General features: G+C 35.2%; 1 protein-coding gene across 5 annotated transcripts in view; it reads left to right on the top strand.

Moving 5' to 3' along the window:
• Positions 1-19,366, top strand: part of SLC35F5 (solute carrier family 35 member F5) — a 38,692-nt gene extending 19,326 nt beyond the window's left edge. For all 5 annotated transcript variants that reach the window (XM_074828619.1, XM_074828621.1, XM_074828620.1 and 2 more), the window contains 6 exons: positions 77-181; positions 648-807; positions 4,234-4,324; positions 9,725-9,879; positions 10,329-10,417; positions 11,382-19,366. In XM_074828619.1, the coding sequence (XP_074684720.1) occupies positions 77-181; positions 648-807; positions 4,234-4,324; positions 9,725-9,879; positions 10,329-10,410 (593 nt within the window). In that variant the 3' untranslated portion in view covers positions 10,411-10,417; positions 11,382-19,366. The remainder of the gene's footprint in view (positions 1-76; positions 182-647; positions 808-4,233; positions 4,325-9,724; positions 9,880-10,328; positions 10,418-11,381) is intronic.
• The last annotated feature ends 619 nt before the right edge of the window (positions 19,367-19,985 follow it).

Below are 19,985 nucleotides of genomic sequence, written 5' to 3'. Positions count from 1 at the left end.
TGTATGTTTAGGAGAGTTGATCCCAGTGTGCATAACATGTTTGGCATGTCTTGAGTGGTTTTTTTCATCTTTACAGGTTCCCTTTGGTCTCTTGTAGGAGCAATGCTCTATGCTGTGTACATAGTAATGATAAAAAGGAAAGTAGATAGAGAAGATAAACTTGACATACCAATGTTCTTTGGTAAGACTAAAAATAGCTCTATTAAAAGTTTGAATTTGGTGTGTGATTACATTGTTTGCTTTTGGGTACTGAACTGTTCATGAGTGATAAAGGGACTCAGAGAAGTCAAGGAAGTAGAGAAAGCCTGTTGTTCCCGTGGTTATGAGTGCTTTAGAGACTGGTTGTGTGAATTGTTTCTTGTTCACAGTCTTAACAATGAGCGATAACACTACCTGTAGGAATGCAGACGGTCCCTTTGACTCAGTGGAAATTTTTTTTTTTTCTCAATTTCAAACCTGTAAGTATCTGATGTAATTGTTGTTTGTGAATTTCAGGTGAAGTTTTTTTATATTCTTTTCCTCTGAAAGATTTAAAATACTTCTTTGTTGCTGCTTTTATATATGCATGTTGTCAAAATAGCTGAGATTTTAGTTATGTTGAAGGATATTTATTATGATTAACTTCATAATACTGTTTTTATACTCAGGTTTTGTAGGGCTGTTTAATCTGTTGCTGCTGTGGCCAGGGTTTTTCCTGCTTCACTATACGGGGTTTGAAGCATTTGAGTTTCCCAATAAACTGATATGGATGTGCATTGTCATTAATGGCCTTATCGGAACAGTTCTGTCAGAGTTCCTCTGGCTGTGGTACGTACTACATGCTTTGTATATATTTCACATAAATTGTCTTATCTGTGTTCTCAAATGTTGAGGTGTCAAATTGTCTAGGTAGGGTTTTTTTCCTTTTTTTTTTTTTTTTTCCTTCTGTCCTTATATGCAGTTTGAGTTAGAGGACATCATCCATCATGTCACAATGTCTTTTTTAAGAGCAACAGCTAACTTCAAAAAGCAGGTGATGTGCTCCTGTAGTATTTATTAAGATACTGTGTGCTTAGCTCACTTTAGAATTAATGTTTTGAGACAAAAAGACTTTGTGGTACAGACTTGCGTAGTAATAGCAGAGCATGAATTTTTGTTGTAAAAGTTTCCAAGGCCTTGTGCATGTTAGATATGTATGAGTCAGAATCCAGTATTCTATAGCTGACATATTTGTTTAAATCTTCAAAGACTTAATGAGCTAAATCTCATCAGAATGCATTAATCATGAAGATATGACAGTACATATATTAGCCTAGCTATTGTTTAGTAATTTAATTATATGATAGTCTGGATAGGTCGGCAACAGAGGATTGAACATGAGACTTCTAGATGAATGGCTCAAAAGTGGGAGCAGACTTAAATCTTTGTCTAACTGTTAGAAGGACAATGTTATTAGGGAACTGTTTGGTAAGTCAGCATTCCCAGTTTGAGAGAATTCAGGGGGTCTGAGTCTCTTCTGGGCCAGCATTGGGTTAAAATAGGAGTATAACAGAAAATTCTGCAAGTTGAAAAGTCCTATTTTTTCCTGGAAACACTGAGGAAGAGTTTCCAAAAAGAGACAGGCTGCCAATGCCATATAGTTGCTCAGTGGACAATACTGGTTTCGGTACATTTTGCATAGGTGTGGCAGTTCGTGAGCTTTTGCCTGAGAATCCTTGGCGTTTGGCCTCTCAACTCCGGTAGAGAGACTGGAAAACCTCATGGGATAGCTGCTCTGAAATGGAGATGTCTGTAATCCTAGGCTCCTAAATTCTGTGACAGTAGTACACCAAAAGATCTAGATATTTGGATGGAATTCCATGAAAAACTTTTTTTTGGGGGTGTGTGTTTTTTTCTGTTGTTGGGTTGGTTTTTGTTGTGGGTTTTTTTTTTCCTGTTTTCTGGGGTTTGGTGTTTTGGGTTTTTTTTTCAGATGAAGTTTAAAGTTATTTAGGAGATTTAATCATGACATTTTTTGTTTATTGTCAAACTCTTACACCAGTTCTAGTTATAAATCCATTGCAGCATATGTTCTTTTGTAATTTAATTTGTTTATTGATGGAATATTTTTGCCATCCTGTAAGATTACACTGCAGTTCAGTATCAGTTGGTAAAAAGGTTAAGTGCAATTTCAACATAGGTAAAATAACAAACAAACAAAACCCCCCAAAATTCAAACTTGGCTCTTGTCCCAAGAGCCTTGTATTGTCTTGTATGGTCCTCTACTCTTTCTTTGGAAGTAAATTATGTAATTTAACCTACTTGTGTACTTCACCCAACCACATACTACCAACTAAATAATGTAGTGGTAAATGTGACTCATAATTACTATTATTTTTTTAAACCTGCTGGTAAGTTTTCATTAGATTCTGTATTGTTTATTCATTTACAGTGTTCTGGTGGACAGGTTGGTTCTAAGTCAGAAGTAGTCAGTGCAGAGATACAGAGGTATTATGGTATAAAAGGGAATTTAGAATACTGGGGAGGAAGTTTGCAAATATGCAGAGTATCTAAAATGCTTTTCTTTCTATACCTTTCTCATCTGTGTATATTTTTATTTGTTTTGAAGACACAGAACAATGCAAAGTGATTACAAATATCCAAACTGGTTGTTTTTGCTTGGCTGAAAGTCAGTTGTATGGGAGCACCTAATGGCTTGGTCTGGGAGTACTCCTGTAATTTAACTAGAGAAATACATGCATGAAGTCATGTTCTAGACAATGTTTTCCAAATGCGTGTTCAAATCTTTGTGTTTAAAAGGTGTTAGCAAACTTCTGTGAGGTCAATTGAAATAGCATTTTCTTCTGAAATAGCATTTTCTTCAGTGAATCTTATTTCACGAATGCAGATTCAGTCCTGCTGCATCTGTTTAATTTTTACAGTAGCCAGAATAAAGATTAAGTAGGTAAAAAACAAACTTCAGAATTCTAACAAAAATTGCAACTACAGGTTTTTCCATCTTTAAAATTAGTTGTGTGCAGAACTGATTGCAGTTCCACAAAAAAGCATAGCTGGTACTGTGTTCAGTACTTGCCAAGGATGAGAAGAATTGCCTTTAACTTAATAAGTAAATAAATTCTGGATGCCTTTGAAATAATAGGCCAACTCAGTACTTGGACATTACTGATTTGAATTGGGTAGAGACCCCCTTCTATTTATTTTCTTCATATGTTAGAACAGGCTACTTCTAGATGAGTATTTGCTAACAAGCCTCACTATGCTTGGTAACTTTTGACTTGGTTGATCATAAAATGGGAATTGCAGTTTTTTATTGGATGTTATGCTCTTTACTTGATATCAAAATGGCTCAGGCTCATAAAGTTTTATTTATAGAGCCTTAGGTTTATATCGAAATGGCAAAGATCTCAGGAGATCACGTGTTTTCTTAGGTCTGTCCTACATACACTTTGAGGTTCTCTGGGGTTTTCTGTTGTTTTTTCTTGTTCTTATTTTTTTTCTTTCTTTGTTTAAACTTCATTCATTTGCAAACTAAATATGACTTGCAAAGACATTTGGCGAAAAGGGTTAGTTTTCTGTGGCTGTTAATGAGTACTACTCTGAATATGCATGTAGTTTTGTTGTTCTGCACTTAAATAAATTATAATGGCTTTTTGTGACTCAGTGATTTAGAGAAGTCTAATGACTTTGTTCCTGCTTAGGAAATTTGATGAGACCACTTGTAGAATGTGGAGAACTCTTACTGAGACTCCAAAGAATGATTTCAAGGGTGTATTTTAGAGTGAAATTTAAAAAACGGGGTCTGCTAATTCAAGAATTTGTCTATTTGTAAAAAAATATTTCTGGTTTTGGGTACGATTTCTAGACATCAGTAACCTTTCTTTTTTAATTAACCAGACTAGGGCAAAACAGATTTAATTGTTATAAGCTGGTATTAAACTTTCAAAATGGAAACAAAATGCAGACTTTTCTAGGTGGAGTCTCTACATGGGAAGTGGTGAATTTTCCATCATCTTAAAAGGTTTGTATGGGAATTAAACTTCACTCCAGAAGGTGTCAATAGTCTAGTTAAGAACTTTATGAAGTTTTACAGATTTATGATGGAGTGTGGGTATCTCAGTTTTTTTATTACTAAACCCAATAATGCCTAACAGTTAAGCTTGATCAAATGTTTTCTTGCAGTTTGATGTATTACTTTAGTTCTCTTTTAACTTTTAAATAAGACCTCTTTATTATAATTTTTTTTTTATCTTTTAGGGGCTGCTTTCTTACCTCATCACTGATAGGCACACTTGCGCTAAGCCTTACAATACCTCTGTCCATAATAGCTGACATGTGCATGCAAAAGGTAATGTACTACTAAGTTTTGAGCATTATTAACAGAATTTCTTTGAATTAAATGGCAGTGTTATTTTTAACAATGTATACAATGAGCAGTATTTTACTTCTGTCACTTGTCAATAATTGTTGAACTGTGTCGTAATTAATACTCTTGATAATGACGGTTACAGTAATTTTACACTTGCAAGCATGCACTTGCACACTTAAATATATTTGGTGAAGATGCAGCTTGTGTGAAAAGTACCCAAAGTCATGAGCAATGCCTGGTCAAATGCTTTAGGTTGAACAGGCACTTTTTCAGAATTAAAGAACAACTGCAAGTACAGCACATCTTAAAGTAATGCCTTTACAATGATAGAATTCTTATGGACTGCCTATCTTGAAAATACTCAGTGACAAAACCAAAAATCTGCAGGTTTATCACAAAGCAGTGTAGCAGCTACAAGGCTTAATGGCATGGTATTAGATTCATGTGGACCTTAGGCTTCCATTTAAGTTGGTCCTTAAGTCCTCCTTTAAGTTGGTATAGTTTCACTGATACTGAGGTGATAGCTGGAAAAAAACCTTGCATGTAAAGAAAGAAAATAATCTGATAATATGACTTTAGAATAGAAACTATATGGAGCTAGTTTATATTACTCTTCAAACTGTATAGATACTTTTCATGCTGGTGGGGTAGAATTCTCAGTTTTAAATATTTAATTATGGCATCCAGCCAAGGTCAACCCACCACAATGAACTTTAACTCTAACTTTGAATATTTGAATTTAATATTTAATCAGTGGCAGGGAATATAAAATTCTTAATTTCATGTGAATAGTGATTATTTAGCATATACTGCAAGCATGCAGTTATTGTTTTTTTGGCTTTTTTTTTTTCTTTAAATTGAGGTCACATAACTGTTTGTGTTTCCTGAAGGCAGGATCACTTGTTTCCGCTCTTTATTTAGGATTTAAATAATCCCTACTGCTAAAATTTTAGTCTGAAAGTTAAACCACCTCTTTAACTCTTTGAAATAGCTTTCAACCTGATTTTGTAATGCATCTGTTGTTAAAGCAAGCTTAATTTTTCTGACAGTGATAATGCCCTTCTTTTTTGGCAGGGCATCCCCACATAGTCCATTATGGCTGTGCCTTTTGGTGCCTCTCAGTGTAGACACAGGTGTATTTGTCACTTGGCTAAAGTAAACATTTTCCATCACATGCTTGTGTGCATTTTGACCATTGGTGACACCTGTATTTCACTGATGTTAAAAGTGCTTATAGTCATGTGGTATGGAGAGGCTGCAGGAGTTTTTTAGAAGGCAGGAGGTAAAACTATGTGCCAGTTGATGTGTTTTCTAGGTTGAAAATAGTGAATTAATCAACATTTGAGCACCTTGGCCTAAATACAATTTGTTGCTGAAATACGTTCTTTACTGAGATGATAAATCTTTATGTGAATTAGGAAGCAGTTTAGTTGTGTAATAGTTTAGATAAAAATGATATCAATAAAAATGGGGAAAACTGACCAAACTTAGAACTAACTACACAATAGTACTTGTGAAATTTTGAAATCTGGTCGTCTTGCTCTGCCAGTTGCTGCTGCATACACTGCTTTGATGTTCTTTTGAGTCTTGTAGCAAACGCAGTTATGTTTAGTTGGTAAGCTCTGTCCAAACAGAAATGTGAAAGTATGAGAAGAGAAAAATCCTGACTATGCCTGGACCATAACTTAAACTGAGCATTCTCTGAGTAGTGATTTCCCTGAAGCAAGTGGGTTTGTGCATTATCTGTGGTGGTTCAATTTATGACTTGTTTTCAATCATTACATTTGAGTTTTTCTTTTGAAGTGTGTATTTATTTGCACGAGACTGACTTACATACAAGAAATTAGTCAAGTTTTGCACTTTGAATGTTTCCTGCCAAAAAGAAGCTTTACTGCTCAGTGTTTTCATCAGCAAAGTGTAAGTTCTAATGAGAACATTTTGACTTCCGAAATTTTCTGGCAGGCATGTAAAAATGGGGAGGGGGGGGGAACCACAACTTTTATTTCAGTTTAATTAATGGTCAGTGTGGAATTTGGAAAATAAAGTGGAAAAATAAAAGGACAAAAATAAAAAAACGAAAGTCGTTGCAAAATAAAAGGAGAGTCAGACCCTGAATAAATGCTCGTGTAACGAACATGTGAGATACAGTATGTTTCATATTAGCATTAGATGAATATTTTAGCATGGAAATACAGCAAAACCTTGCAGTGATTCCAACAATAATCAAACATTCATTGGTAAGATAACTGTGTTTGTGTTGCTGTTAAAGTATCTGCAGTATACACTCGGGACATAAATTGTAGCAAGAAAACAAATAACTAATGATAGCTATTAAGGAAACAAGGAAAACAAATCTCTATAGACTTCTCCCCCAAAAATTCACTTTAGTGAGATGGAATTAGGTTTATGTGTGAGATAATACTGGTAGCAAAAAATAAGAATTTTGTATGTTTATAAGTGTGCATCTATGCATATTTTATGTGTGTGTGTGTGTGTGCAAGTACATTTTTAGAGATGTGCGATATATATAGTTACATATATCAGTATATAAAAAGCTTAAGTTGTCTTCTGAAGTGATTCATCTAAACTTTCTTTTGGAATACAGTGAAAGATGGAATAACCTTTTCTAATTCTCAGTAAAGAACTTCATCTCTAGGCTATTTAATCTGAGTAAACACAGAGTCCAGATCTTTAAAATTAATTTTAATTCTTCATGTACTCATGCAATATCGAGGCATTTGAAATGGCAGAAACATCTTTAAGCCTCTGTTGGATGACTTTCAGCTGATGTTGGTAACACAAGGGCAAGTTACATCTCTTATTTTTTTTAAAAGAAATTACTAGTATTAGAAGCACAAATGAGTGACCCTAATGAAAGGCAAACTCCTGTAGATTTTGTGGTTGTTTGTACAAGTGTACAAAGTAACCTGCTCGGTTGATGTGGGGCAAGTGGTGGACATAACCTGAATTTCTCCAAGGCTTTCAATATGGGTCCTCACATCCTTCTCCTAGAGAAGCTGATGCTTTATGGTCTAGGCAAGGGGTCTGTGTGGTGGGTGGGGAACTGGTGGACAGGCCACACCCAGAGGGTGGTGGGAAATAGCTCCTTTTCCAACCGGCAACCTGTCACACATGGGGGTCCCCCAGGGATTGGTATTGGGCCCAGTGCTGTTTGATATCTTCATAACTGACCTGGATGATGGGATCACATGTACCCTGATGAAGTTTGCTGATGATACCAAACTGAGTGGGGAGGTGGACACTGCGGAAGGGAGAGGCACCCTGCAGGAAGACCAGGATAGGCTGGAAGAGGGGGATAACAAGAACCTTATGAAGTTCAACAAGGACAAGTGTAAGGTCTTGCACCTGGGAAAACATAATCCAGGAACGCAGCACAGGCTGGGATCTACCCGGCTGGGGAGCAGCTCTGTGAAAGGGACCTGGGGGTCCTGGTGGACAACAAGCTCAATATGAGTGAAAAATGTGCTGCTGTGGCAAAGAAAGCCAACAGGGTGCTGGGCTGCATCAACAAGGGCATCCCCAGCAGAGATAAAGAAGTCACTGTCCCACTGTACTCAGTCAGCCCTTGTCAGGCCACACCTGGAATCCTGTGTTCAGTGTTGGTCCCGCTATACAAAAAAGATGTGGATGGGCTGGAGAGGGCCCAGAGAAGGGCCACAAAGATGATCAAGGGACTGGGCAGCCATGGGAGGAAAGGCTGAGAGAACTGGGTTTGTTCAGCCTTGAGAGGAGAAGGCTTAGGGAGACCTTATCACCGTGTTCCAGTATTTAAAGGGTGGCTACAAAGAAGATGGAGACTCCCTTTGTACAGGGAGTCACATGGAAAAGACGAGGGGTAATGGGTGCAAGTTACTCCTGGGGAGATTCTGACTGGACACAAGAGGGAAATTTTTCACAATGAGAACAATCGGCCACTGGAATAATCTCCCCAGGGAAGTGGTGGATTCCCCAACACCGGACACTTTCCAGATTCAGCTGGACAGTGTGCTGGGCCACCTTGTCTAGGCCGTGCTTTTACCAAGGAAGGTTGAACCGGGTGATCCTTGAGGTCCCTTCCAACCTCGTATTCTATGATTTGTGCAGGTATGCCTCTGCCATACAGACACCAAAAGATCCTGAGCCAAGCCCTATGCTTACTGAAGTCTCAGGTGTCTAAGTTAGACTGATGGAAATTAAGCTTCCAACTTCAAGACTTTCAGTTGGTGCTTTTCGTCAGCCTTGTCTTTATACCACATTTCCGTTTTCTTAAAAAGAACCTACATAAGAATGCCACTGGCATGGCTAATAATGTAAAGATTAAAATATGAATATATGCAATCTTCGTACAACAGTCAAATGGTGTGGTAACTATACAAATACATAATTACTAACTTTCTGAGTCTTTGTTATTCTGTAATAACCTGATATAAACCTTAATCTTAAGAAATTGCAACGAAATTTTTAACAACTATTGAAATATTCCTTTTGGTAGCTGACGTGTTTATGAATTTCTGTTTGGAATCAGTAAGGAATAACGTAAGGCTCTAACACTTGAAGTTTATTAGATTTTTGAGAGTGAACATCAGTGCTGGGTACCAGACTGCACCTTTTTTCTCCAGTCTTCAACTTTGGAATTTTTCTCCACCAGGGGGAGCCATGCTCCCGGGTCATTGCTCTGTTAGCCTGAAAAGTCTGTCAGAGACTAGTTCTTGTTCTTGCACCCTTGGTTTTCTCTGACCTTCTATAATTTTAAGTTTTAAACCGTCTGAGATGATCACTTCTGAGTGTGGTAGTAGATGGATATAAGTAGTAGGATAGATACGAGTAGAATTTAGTTTAAATTGGGCAAATAATGGGCTCTGCCATTTTTTAAATAAAGAGAATTATTGTAAGTTTTCCGTAGCATAGTCTTTCTGTGCACATTGATTTCAGCAGTTACGATTCAGTGACAGTATATTTATAGTGAATAAACAGGTGCACAAATCTTTCAGGTGAGATCTCTTATTCAGAATTTTTGAAGTGTCTAGAGGACTTTCTCATTCGTAGCAGTCAGGCAGCTAAAACCTAAAAATGAGACTATTTGGAAATATCAGTCTTCATGCACGCCACAGCACAAACAGTGTATTCCACTGTAAAGAACCAATCAGTGAAGAAAGTTAATTTATTAGAAGTAGAAGTGGCTATAGCGATTGTACCAAATAACTTACAAAAATATTTGTAATATTTTACCCAATTTAAAAGAACTTAAACCTACTAAATCTCAGACTTACAATAAGTATTACAAATATACAGTATGCCAGTTTTTTGTTTGGTTGGTTAGTTGGTTGTTTTTTTTTTTTTTTTACCCTTGAGTGAATGATGTTTGTGTTTTAATTCCAGGTGCAGTTTTCCTGGTTATTTTTTGCAGGGGCAGTTCCTGTATTTTTTTCTTTTTTCATTGCAACTCTATTATGTCACTATAACAACTGGGATCCAGTGATGGTGGGAATCAGAAGAATTTTTGCCTTTATTTGTAGAAAACATCGAATTCAGAGGTAGGGCAGTCACAAAGTATAATCTTATCTCTCTTTAGCCTTTCCAATATCCTATACTTTTTAATAAGCCACAGTACTAATATTGTATGTATTTTCATTTATATTCAGGTGTACTAATTTCTTAATAGTAGTAGTTGCTAATCCATTTATTAACCTATGTAATGTTCAGAAAATGGAAAGATGTGAAGTCTGTTTCCCTTTTAAAAGAAGTTTCCTAGTGGCTGTCAGTTTTCTTTTTTTTTTTTTTTTCCCTTAATGCCTCTATGATAGTTGCTGTACCCAGAACATGCAGTGAAAATTGTGCAAACGAGTATACTTTATGAAGTTAAAGGGGTCTTTGTGTGTTTTTAATGGCTGAAGTTCAAACAACTAGCATACTTAGTACTTGTATTGGCTTCATAACAAGCAATTCAGTATTACTTTAAATAAATAAATTTGTTTCTTTTTAGAATGCCAGAAGAAAGTGAGCAGTGTGAAAGTCTCATTCCTATGCATAGTGTTTCACAAGATGGAGAGAGTTGCTGTTCATAGACAAAAGGTATGCTTAATAAACTTCAAACAATACAGAGAAAGGAGATCAGTGGTTTTCATGATGACATTTGTGTTATATAAGCATACATTCTTACAGAGCATACAGTTAATCTTGTTCTGTATTGATGGATGGAGTTTTGAAAGGTATCCTCAAAATTATCAGTGTTTGTTACCAAGCATTATTCTTACCTTGATACAATTGTTGGTCAATGGTTTTGAAATGTAAAGTAGTTTTTTACTTAAGAGTATTAAAACATTCATGAAAAATTGGACATGAGTCAGTAAACCAGAAGAGGCATACAGCTTCTTGGTATGTATGATACTGTGAAAGAGATCTGAAGTAATTATTTCACTCTCTTTAATGCTGTTGAGGTCTCAGTTTGGGTTACTGCAGTTCATGAAGAACATGTAGGGAAGCTCAGAGGACATGACCAGGCTTTTATCATTATGGGTGTAGAAAATGGGAAGGAGTCCTTGTGTCTGTGGTTGACAAGGATTAAGTTGTTAAATTGCATTAAATACTAGGGAAAATATTTCTTACGATAAGGATAGGGAAACTAGAGTAGAATAGCCAGGGAATTTGAAAAATATCCCTCCCTAAGAGGAGGTTACAGAAATGACTAGCAGGAACATTACATGGTTTGTTGATACTGTCTTGGAGCATAAAGATAGACATAGTTTAGGACATTCTTAGCCCTACGCTTCAGGGCTTTAGTTTTTAAATAATGTATGCAGACTTGCATAGAATTACATGCATGATGAGATGTATATTTTAATTTTTTAATGTTGCTTAAATCTAATAATGAAACTAAAAATATTCTAACCAAAACAGTAATTGTGAAGTCTTAAGCTTAAGACACACAAGTTATTTCCTTTATTAATAAGATGGAAACAAATACATATGGTGATTCCTTTTTTGTAATCTTTAATTATGTTGTAGCCCTGATGATTATTTTTTTTTTCCTTTTTAGTTTCAAAATGGAATAATGCCCAGCGAAGAGACAATCTTCTGGAAGAGTCCTAAGGAATCATGTTTCAGTGCCTATTCTGAATTTGTAGTAAAACTAAGAAGTTTCAGTTCTTTTGAAACTCTAAACTTTTCCTCTTTCTTGCTTTCATCTGGTTTTATAAATGAACAAATTAACTACATACCTATCACCATAGGGAGTCTTAGTCCATCTGAGCAACCAACCTGCCTTATAACACTGAGCTGGTGAAGTTACTTGACAAAATCAAGAAAACAAATGCTGTTAAGTGATTTCGTTCTTTTTTTAACTCACAATTTTGTTAAATGCTGGACAATATTATTTTTAAAAAATACTTTCAAATGAGTTATGTAAATAAGTTCGCAGGTCATCAAGTCTTACAGGCTTTCAGATGAAAAGCTAAATAGATATGTTACCTGTAATAGGTACAAATTAACTTTTTTATGTTGTATAAACTATTTGCATATTAATAGAAGAAAATAGAATGATAATTTATTAAGTGCATTCTTGTAATTATTGAGGCAGGATCTTTGAATGGTCCTGGAACACTACATATATATTGTCTTACGCCATTTTGAGAAGCCTTGTAATGGCAAGGGGTGCCGATGTTTAAAAATCTTTTGTTACCTAACAATCTGGAATGTTTAAAATTTTAGTGAGTGATAAAATATTTCTAATTACAGTACATTTGGGTGTACATTCTCAAAATCAATGTTTGTTTTAAACAGACTGATTCTGTAACCCATTCTTATTCCCACTTATCTCACATGGAAAGCTAAATTTGAAAATCTTCACATGCATAGCTGCCAAGTTATGAAAGAGATCAAATTAATTGTGAAAGTTTTCAGTCAATGGGTTGGCACTATAGTAATCTGCTAAACAATCTGAAAGGTAAGGGTGTTTGCATTGATTCCCCCCCCCCCCCCCGCCCCGTTGTATTAATAAGTTTATTCTAAAATTGAACATTTTCCTTATAACCTGTATCTTCCTTCCACTGCAGAGCTTCTGTCCTATACGATTCTGAAAACTTTTGAATAGCTGTATTCAGGAATATTTTAAATTATTCAGTGCCATTTCCCAACTTCTGGCCTACAAGACACTTATATTAAAGTTAATTTTAACTTTTAATGGATTTTATTTTTTTATAATGAATGTAGGGTGGATTTTCAGCCAACAGTATTGTCTTCTACATAACAAGATTATTAATAATAGTAATCCTTGCACACACACAGAAGAATGCATGACACAAATCCCTTTTCATGTTTTGACACTTGGTAATGATCCTTCCAAAAGAAATTTTGGTGTTTTGGTGATAAAACTACTAGATAAGAGGGAATGCAGGAAAGCAATGTGCTTAGCTATACATTTAGAAGGAATAGCCAGCAGCTAGTATTTAATGTAAAAACCTGTAAGTAGAGAAGGAAAAAAAAAAAAAAATTAACCTGGGGCTCTTGTGGTCAAATATTGCACCTTTATCAAATTTTTCCTTCCAATTTTTAATACTGGATTACACTACAAGTTTCAGTGATCTATTTAAGATGACATAGAACATCCTTCTTTGGACACCTGAAAGAGGAATTAAAAAAAAAAAAAACAAAACAAAACAAAAAAAACCAAACCAAAAAAACCCCCACAAACCAAAAACAGACAAAAAGTTTATTAAATTTATGTAGGAATTTTGAGAAACTTCACATTTCAATTCCTAAACCCCACAAGTAGAGGGGTTGAAAAATGCAATATATAGAACTAATTTTACATTTGACTTGTAGAATTTTCTGGGATTTTTTGGGAAGTGGAGTTTCCATAGTTGTTTTGCTGTGGTTTTTGGTTTGGGTTTTTTTTTTTAAGGATTTCCCCCCCCCCTCTAAATTATGACAAATTAGAAGATGTTAGCTTCAACCTTTTTTCCTAGAAGTAATGTTAAGGCTTGCTGGCAATAAAAAGCTAATGTCTGTTTTCAATTAATGATATGTTTCAATGAGATCATACCAAATATATAATGCCAGGCATTAACTACAAATTTGAATCAGTTGGGACTTGTGGTATCAGTAGACTAAGCCTGGGAAAACTTGAGTATGCTTTCAGATGGGCAATTACAGTATTATTAGCGAAATATCATAATACTGTCTTTTGAAATTGGTCATACTGATAGAATTGGAGCAGTAATGTATAATGGGCAATTGCTATTCATATTTGTCCTTATGTTCATGGTTTAAAGTGAAAGAACATCATAGTCCCCCATGTATTAGGAGAATATTCTTCTGTGTCTGAACCCAGGAATGTTGAAGAATGGTTTTTTTTCAGTAAACTTAAAGTTAGGGCCTTCTCACTGGTTTTGTTCTTACCAAAAATGCATTATTTTTTTTTAAAATATATTAAATATTTTAATCTCAAGGCACTAGGTAGCTGGAGCAGTCTTTTTGCATTAAATTACAGTTCTTTAAAGAACAAGAAACAAAGCAAAATGTCCTTCCTGAAAGGATTTTTAAACAGTGGTGCCCCTGTAGTTACAAGAAATGTGTTACAGTTTTAATTACGGAAGCTATGACATGTAACATTGTTCCTGCATTTAATAGAATGTGATGAGCTTTTTCTATAAAATCTTGTGATTTTTAGTACAGTAATATTTTATAAATATAATGTCTAATTTGAAATGTAAATTGTGTAGCTCTAATGGGTGCTTGGTAAATGCACAAGAGATTTAGCTTTGATTCTCAGGTACCTCTGACGTAATGGAGACATGCTGGGTTTTTCTTCCTCATGACACAACTGGAATGTGAAGGAGCGCTCTCATAAATGCTTTACTTCTGTGTGCTAGCATAAATTGTCATTGCTCATACTGTTTCAATTTGGGAATGTCTTTATTCTGATTTATTTCTTGTAGGAAGCACATACACTTTAAAAAAAATAATGAATTTTGATCTCGAGCATTTCTTTGAATGTCATTAGATGCTTAAGGAACAGTGATTTCCCATGCCTACAAAATGGAAAATGAATACTACATGTGTTGCTCTGTCAAACAGTTGAACTAATTACTGTAATCCTATGAGACAACCAACAATTTATTCTGTGTCTGATTCAGGTTTTTGAGCTGTTTGGGTTTTATATGTGGAGGAAATTATGATAATCTGCCAAATGCCATGTAGCATGCCTTCATTTTTAGGGTTTTGGTGAGTCTTGCATAGTTTGATGTAATGTGTGCTGCACTCCAGAACAAAGGGGAAAAAAGATTTGTTTTTTCTGTCTACTCTGTTAGGTTTCAGTCATGCCAAAAACATGTTCACTACCATGGTCTGCTGTAGATGTGAAACTAATTCAGCAAAGGACTGAAATACATGCAACATCAGTGCTCAACTGTTACTTAGAAAGTGTGGGGCACATGAATACTGCTGAGTACCCGATGTTTCTGTTGCCCCATATGCACCACATCTTGCTTGTTGGCTTTTTGCCTGTGGAAATCTGTGTAAGGGGATGGGGGCTGATCTGGCTTGTCATGGAGTTGGGCTGGAGTGGACTGCACGCTGAAACTCAGAAGCAGGGAGGCTGAAGCACTCCCTGATTATCTCACTGTGGTGTTGCAAATACATTTTGTGGAAATAAGGTGTTAAGCAGCAGTATTCTTCAAATGACAAACCATGGTGCTGTGTGTGATACTTGACCCAGTATGCTGGTATACGCATTGCATACCTCTTTGTAATATACTAGCAAAAATAGGAGAGCCTGCAAATTACTTTTCTTGGTGTGTGTTGTTGTAATTGTCATTCTCTTTCATGATCCCCATTGTGCCTAGGTACTGCTATTCACAACTATGATTGCTTTAAATAAGGTGGTAAAACGATTTCTTTGTAATTCTTGGTTCCATCTCTTTGTGTTGAATGTTATCATTCCTGTTCCCTACTAAAAGATCCTCCCATTTTAGGGAAATTAAGTTACTGAGCTAAGCTATCAGAGGAGGGGAAAAAACAGTTAAATTTTAGACATAGGGTGACTTTATGGACAGACTTACAAATTTTATGTGAAAATAGGCCTTGGTAAGGCAGAGTGTTTGTATGTTTGTGAATGAGGTTAAGAAGTGGCATACTCAAAAATCAAGAAACAGAAAGTAATGTTAATATCACAATGTTGAGTTATATGGCTAACTATAGGATGGTACTTCTAATCAGTTTTCTTCATTTGGGATAAGTTTTGAGTTAGTTACCGTTTCTGTTATGACTGTCTTATGTAGTGTCTGCAATTTAATAGTTATAACCGCAGTAGCATTTAAGTGTTGTTTCATAAACAGTTGTTATGCATGATATTTTTTTTTTTTCCTATCTAATCCAGGATCGCATTAATGCTGTATTTTGTTTTACTTTGGATATTGCAGGGCATGATTTCTCAGGGAAATATGGATGATACCATGTGTTGTGAGAGCTGATAACTAATTCTTGCTTTTAAAATTGTTACAAATATTTTTCAGGTTTCACTCAAACATTTCATAGCACGTAACTTTCATGTTGAACTTCCTCAGGCTTATCAGGTAAATCATGATGAGAATGATAAGAGCGTTTAAAGGTGTCAATAAAATACACTCTGCCCAACACTTCGTTACCTTTTGGACAAACATCCATTCTAAACTGATGCAATTTGTGTGTGGTTTTTCTACTTTATTGTACTATGCGCCATATAAATTAATAGTTGCACTGCTGATTCTGAAGCTGCACTTACAGCATGACAGTGACATTAAATTTCAGGGTTAGGCAATGCTATAGTAATACATAATCTGATTCTGGGGTAGAGTACCAATATAAATCTTCTAACATATATATATTCATTTATATCATTAAATTTTTACAAAGTCTGTTCACTGGGGATTTTTGTTTGTTTTTCCAATAAAGTTACTTTGGCTAGACTGGGATTTGATGCAAAGCCCACGAGAGTCATATACAGCATTAATAAAGTAAAACTTTATTGAAAAGAAACTCTGCAGTCAGGTTGACCTTTATGCCTTTGCAGTATTTCTGTCTGCAGCATACATTTGGAGTGGTTTGCTTTAAGACTCAGTAATATAAATTTGAGGGATTTTAGTGCTGGTAAAAGTGGTAAGCATGCTACTGGAACTAGTCACAAAAAGTATTTCCCTGTAGCCAGCATGCAGCTTAGTTATTTTGAAGGCAAATTTGTCTTGCTATATGACTTTTCTTTAAAATCAGCAGTATAAGAAATGTTAACCACTTCACTTACCTGTATAATTCTAGGAGAATTTTTTGTTGATAGTGAGAATATGTGATCATAGTCATCATAGCCTTGAGGATCAATTTCCTCTTGATTTCCAATCTGACATTTCTATTTACATTCACTTTGCAAAGAATGTAACAGGGCACTTCCTTCTAGGTAAAGCTATTCTAATTGTATTTTAACTGCCCTAGTTACCTATATTGTTAGAAAGCTAACCTAAAACTTAAATCTAGCATATAAATGTGACTCTGCTTAGTTATCTGTGTTCTTACTCTCCTCTGAGGTAAAGTATTGCATCATTACATCTGGTATTAGCAGGTAACCAGACTTTTTTTCTAGAATGCTTACTGTGATGTGGAACGCATCCAGAATTTCATCTAGTTTTCACTTCCTACTTTTCAAAAGCATAAAAGGCTTTTCTCTGAGGATTTCTGTAGAAAGCAGCTGTTTAGTTCTACAAGTGCAGAGTTCTTTAGCTGCATCTCAGTTTATAAAGTTGCATCCAATGTTATTTTTATTTTTTAATGAACTTTTGACTTTTGTCAGGGAAGGTGCACAAATTTTGTATGTGTTCTGCAGAAGAAATATGACTGGATACTGGAATGGCCTCAGAAGTAATTATTCAGGGATGTTTCTGTAGTTCTTCACGTATGTTCCTGAAGTTTTTTGACATTTTTTTAAAGAAACCTAACCAAACAAAACCAACCAACCACACTTACCACGCTGAGGGGAATTAGCCATTTAGCATAGAACTAATTTTATCATATGCAAACTACTGTTTTCCTTAGAGATATCCTTCAATATATTACTGATGTTGCCATCCCACAAGTCTTCCTTGTCTGTGTTATAGGTGATGTTTCTCTTCTACCTAAATCTGACCTTTTGCATGCCAATTGAAATAGTTCCTCTATCAGGATGAGTAATTTCTAAAATATTTTTAGAATCTCCTTGTTTTTCCTCTAGGGAGGGGAACAGCAGGGGCTTTCCAGCCAAACAGTATCCCTTTCCTGTAGGAGAAGAAAAAAAAAAAAACTTTAAGAAAATAAGAGTCGTAATTGAAAATAATGAATCTTACTGGGCAGCATATGGGATCAGCTGTAAAATCATCGGGGTAATTTCTTACATAGCCCAATTACATATAGGAAGTGCTTATGCAATAGTGTATTGGATTGATCTCTCTCTGTTTGATCTTGATTTAATACAGAATGTAGGTGTTTTAAATAATTTCATATTGAAGTTGAATGCTTAAATTAAGCCCTGTGATTGTAAAAAAAAAAAAAAAAAAAAAAAAAGAGAAATTATATCTGAAGAGTGTACATACTAAGGAGCTTCTTCTCTGTATTTTGGGGTTTTTAGGTGGGGTTTTTTTTTTTTTTGGTGGTGTTAAAGTCCCACATACAATCCAGTTACAAATGAATGCTCTGTTGAAAATCATGAGAGGCTGTTTACACAAAGCTATATTGAAAGCTTAGCCAGTTGTTCAAATTGATGTTATCTGACTGGAATTAGAGAAGAGTAATGAGTATGTGATACAGCTTCAGCATTGTACAGCTGAAGGAGTCCTTGTAATGATTTGAAATTTATATAAGTTCACTTTGGAGTGGGTATTAGTAAAACAAAATTGTTTATGAAACTTCTTAATTGTTTATACAGATTGATTTGTGAAACTTCTAAAGCTTGTGTGCGGTAAAAGATGCACAAAACCAATAGTAGTTTTGATGGTCTTTCTGGCATTACATTTTGTACTAAGTTTCAGTGAATTCTGAGTAACACTTTTAAAGCAGAAGCTGCTTTCACTGAAGAAAACTTTTGTTTGGATGAGGTCTGTACAGTTTGCTGATAATTCAGATGTTCTGAGAGCACAGCTAGTTCCAGCTATATATCCTCTATGAAACATCTTTCTGTATAATCTTTTAACCATTTTCCTTAGTGAGACCAGAACGTGAATTGCTGATGTATATTGCATTTGCACTTAAATATCTGATTTCAGAGTGTGTTAAACCTTGATCTATTTTTGATAAAAAAGAAATGTAGCATTTTTATCTAATTTCCGTTTAATGCTAAGTATATTCATGCAGAGAAAAACATGTAATTATGGCTTGATGCAGTGATTGTAAGCCAAGAAAACAGCAGGATGGCAGTAGTAAATGTGAAATGAAGATGCATGTCTTTTCAGAAACTCTGGCTTCTGGTTTCTTCCTTCCGTCTTTATACCAAATTGGTGTCTCCATTATTCCAGAATTCTACAGGTGAAGCAAGGACCAGAACTTTTACCCTTTGTTTTTTAAAAGTGAACGTTGGCTTTTGCCTGGAGTGTCTTTGTCCTGTCACTTCATTTTCTGAGGGGGGACGGGGGTGTCAGTTAAATGAAAAATATAGGATAAGTATTTTTAATTAAAATCTGATTTAAACTATTATTTTGAAATTCTCTATATTAATAGGGATCTAATGAATGGAAATTAAAGGCCTATATTGCAAATATTGAACAATGCTTATATATTTTTAACAAAATCAGTATATATATGAAATTTGAAACATGCGTAAAGGTGAAAATTGGAGGATTGTTCTTGTGTTGATAGGTTTATAGATTGAAATTCTTAAGATCCAATACCAAAACCCTATAAAAGGGCTAATGAAAAGAAAATGTAATGTATTCTGATGAACAGCCTGTGTAATACAATCAATGGGTGTGATGTTTTTGTTCTGTATTATATTTATTATATGTAAGTAAATAATAAAGATTATAAATCTTATTTTCTTAACAGGAATTAGTATTTGGTTGGGGTTAATGCTTAATGTATTTTATACCATCAGTTAAGAAAAAAATGAATGCTCACTAAGGGTGGGCTGCCCTGTGAGAATAGTGTAGTAAAAAGGTCTTGAGTTGACCCACTTAATTCCCCTCTTCTGCCCTTGAAAGTGAGGCTCAGGGTGTCTCGTTTTACCTGAAGTCAGCTCGGATGCCAAAAGGTTCTAATTTGTTCTCAGATTGGTCTGGTAATTTAAGTAGTAAAATACCAATTTTTAATCCATTTTCATGGCTGCAGGTGATTATTACTTGCTAATACATGAATTAGAAAAAATACAAGAAGACTTTCATCAGCAGGGGGAGCTACTGTAGTATCCATCTATCTATTGCATTGCTGAACTCCAGTAGAAGAAATTACATAAGCGTTAAAAAGACAATTAACTTACCTGTTTCTCATCCTTGATTCTTGGAGTTAACCAGAACTAGATGCTGACCTTCCTTCATGCAGATGAACTTCCAGTGTCTTTAATAATTAAAGATCTCTTGGGGATGGTAGGCATTTATCTAAATACTTAATAGAAAAATTAGAAAAAGTATCTTCCTACCATAGACTTTTCTGAGTT

This window comes from Strix aluco, chromosome 6 (assembly GCF_031877795.1).
Source record: "Strix aluco isolate bStrAlu1 chromosome 6, bStrAlu1.hap1, whole genome shotgun sequence".
NCBI lineage: Eukaryota > Metazoa > Chordata > Aves > Strigiformes > Strigidae > Strix > Strix aluco.
Note: the sequence above shows the minus strand (reverse complement) of the source record. Positions and strands in the feature narration are given on the sequence as shown.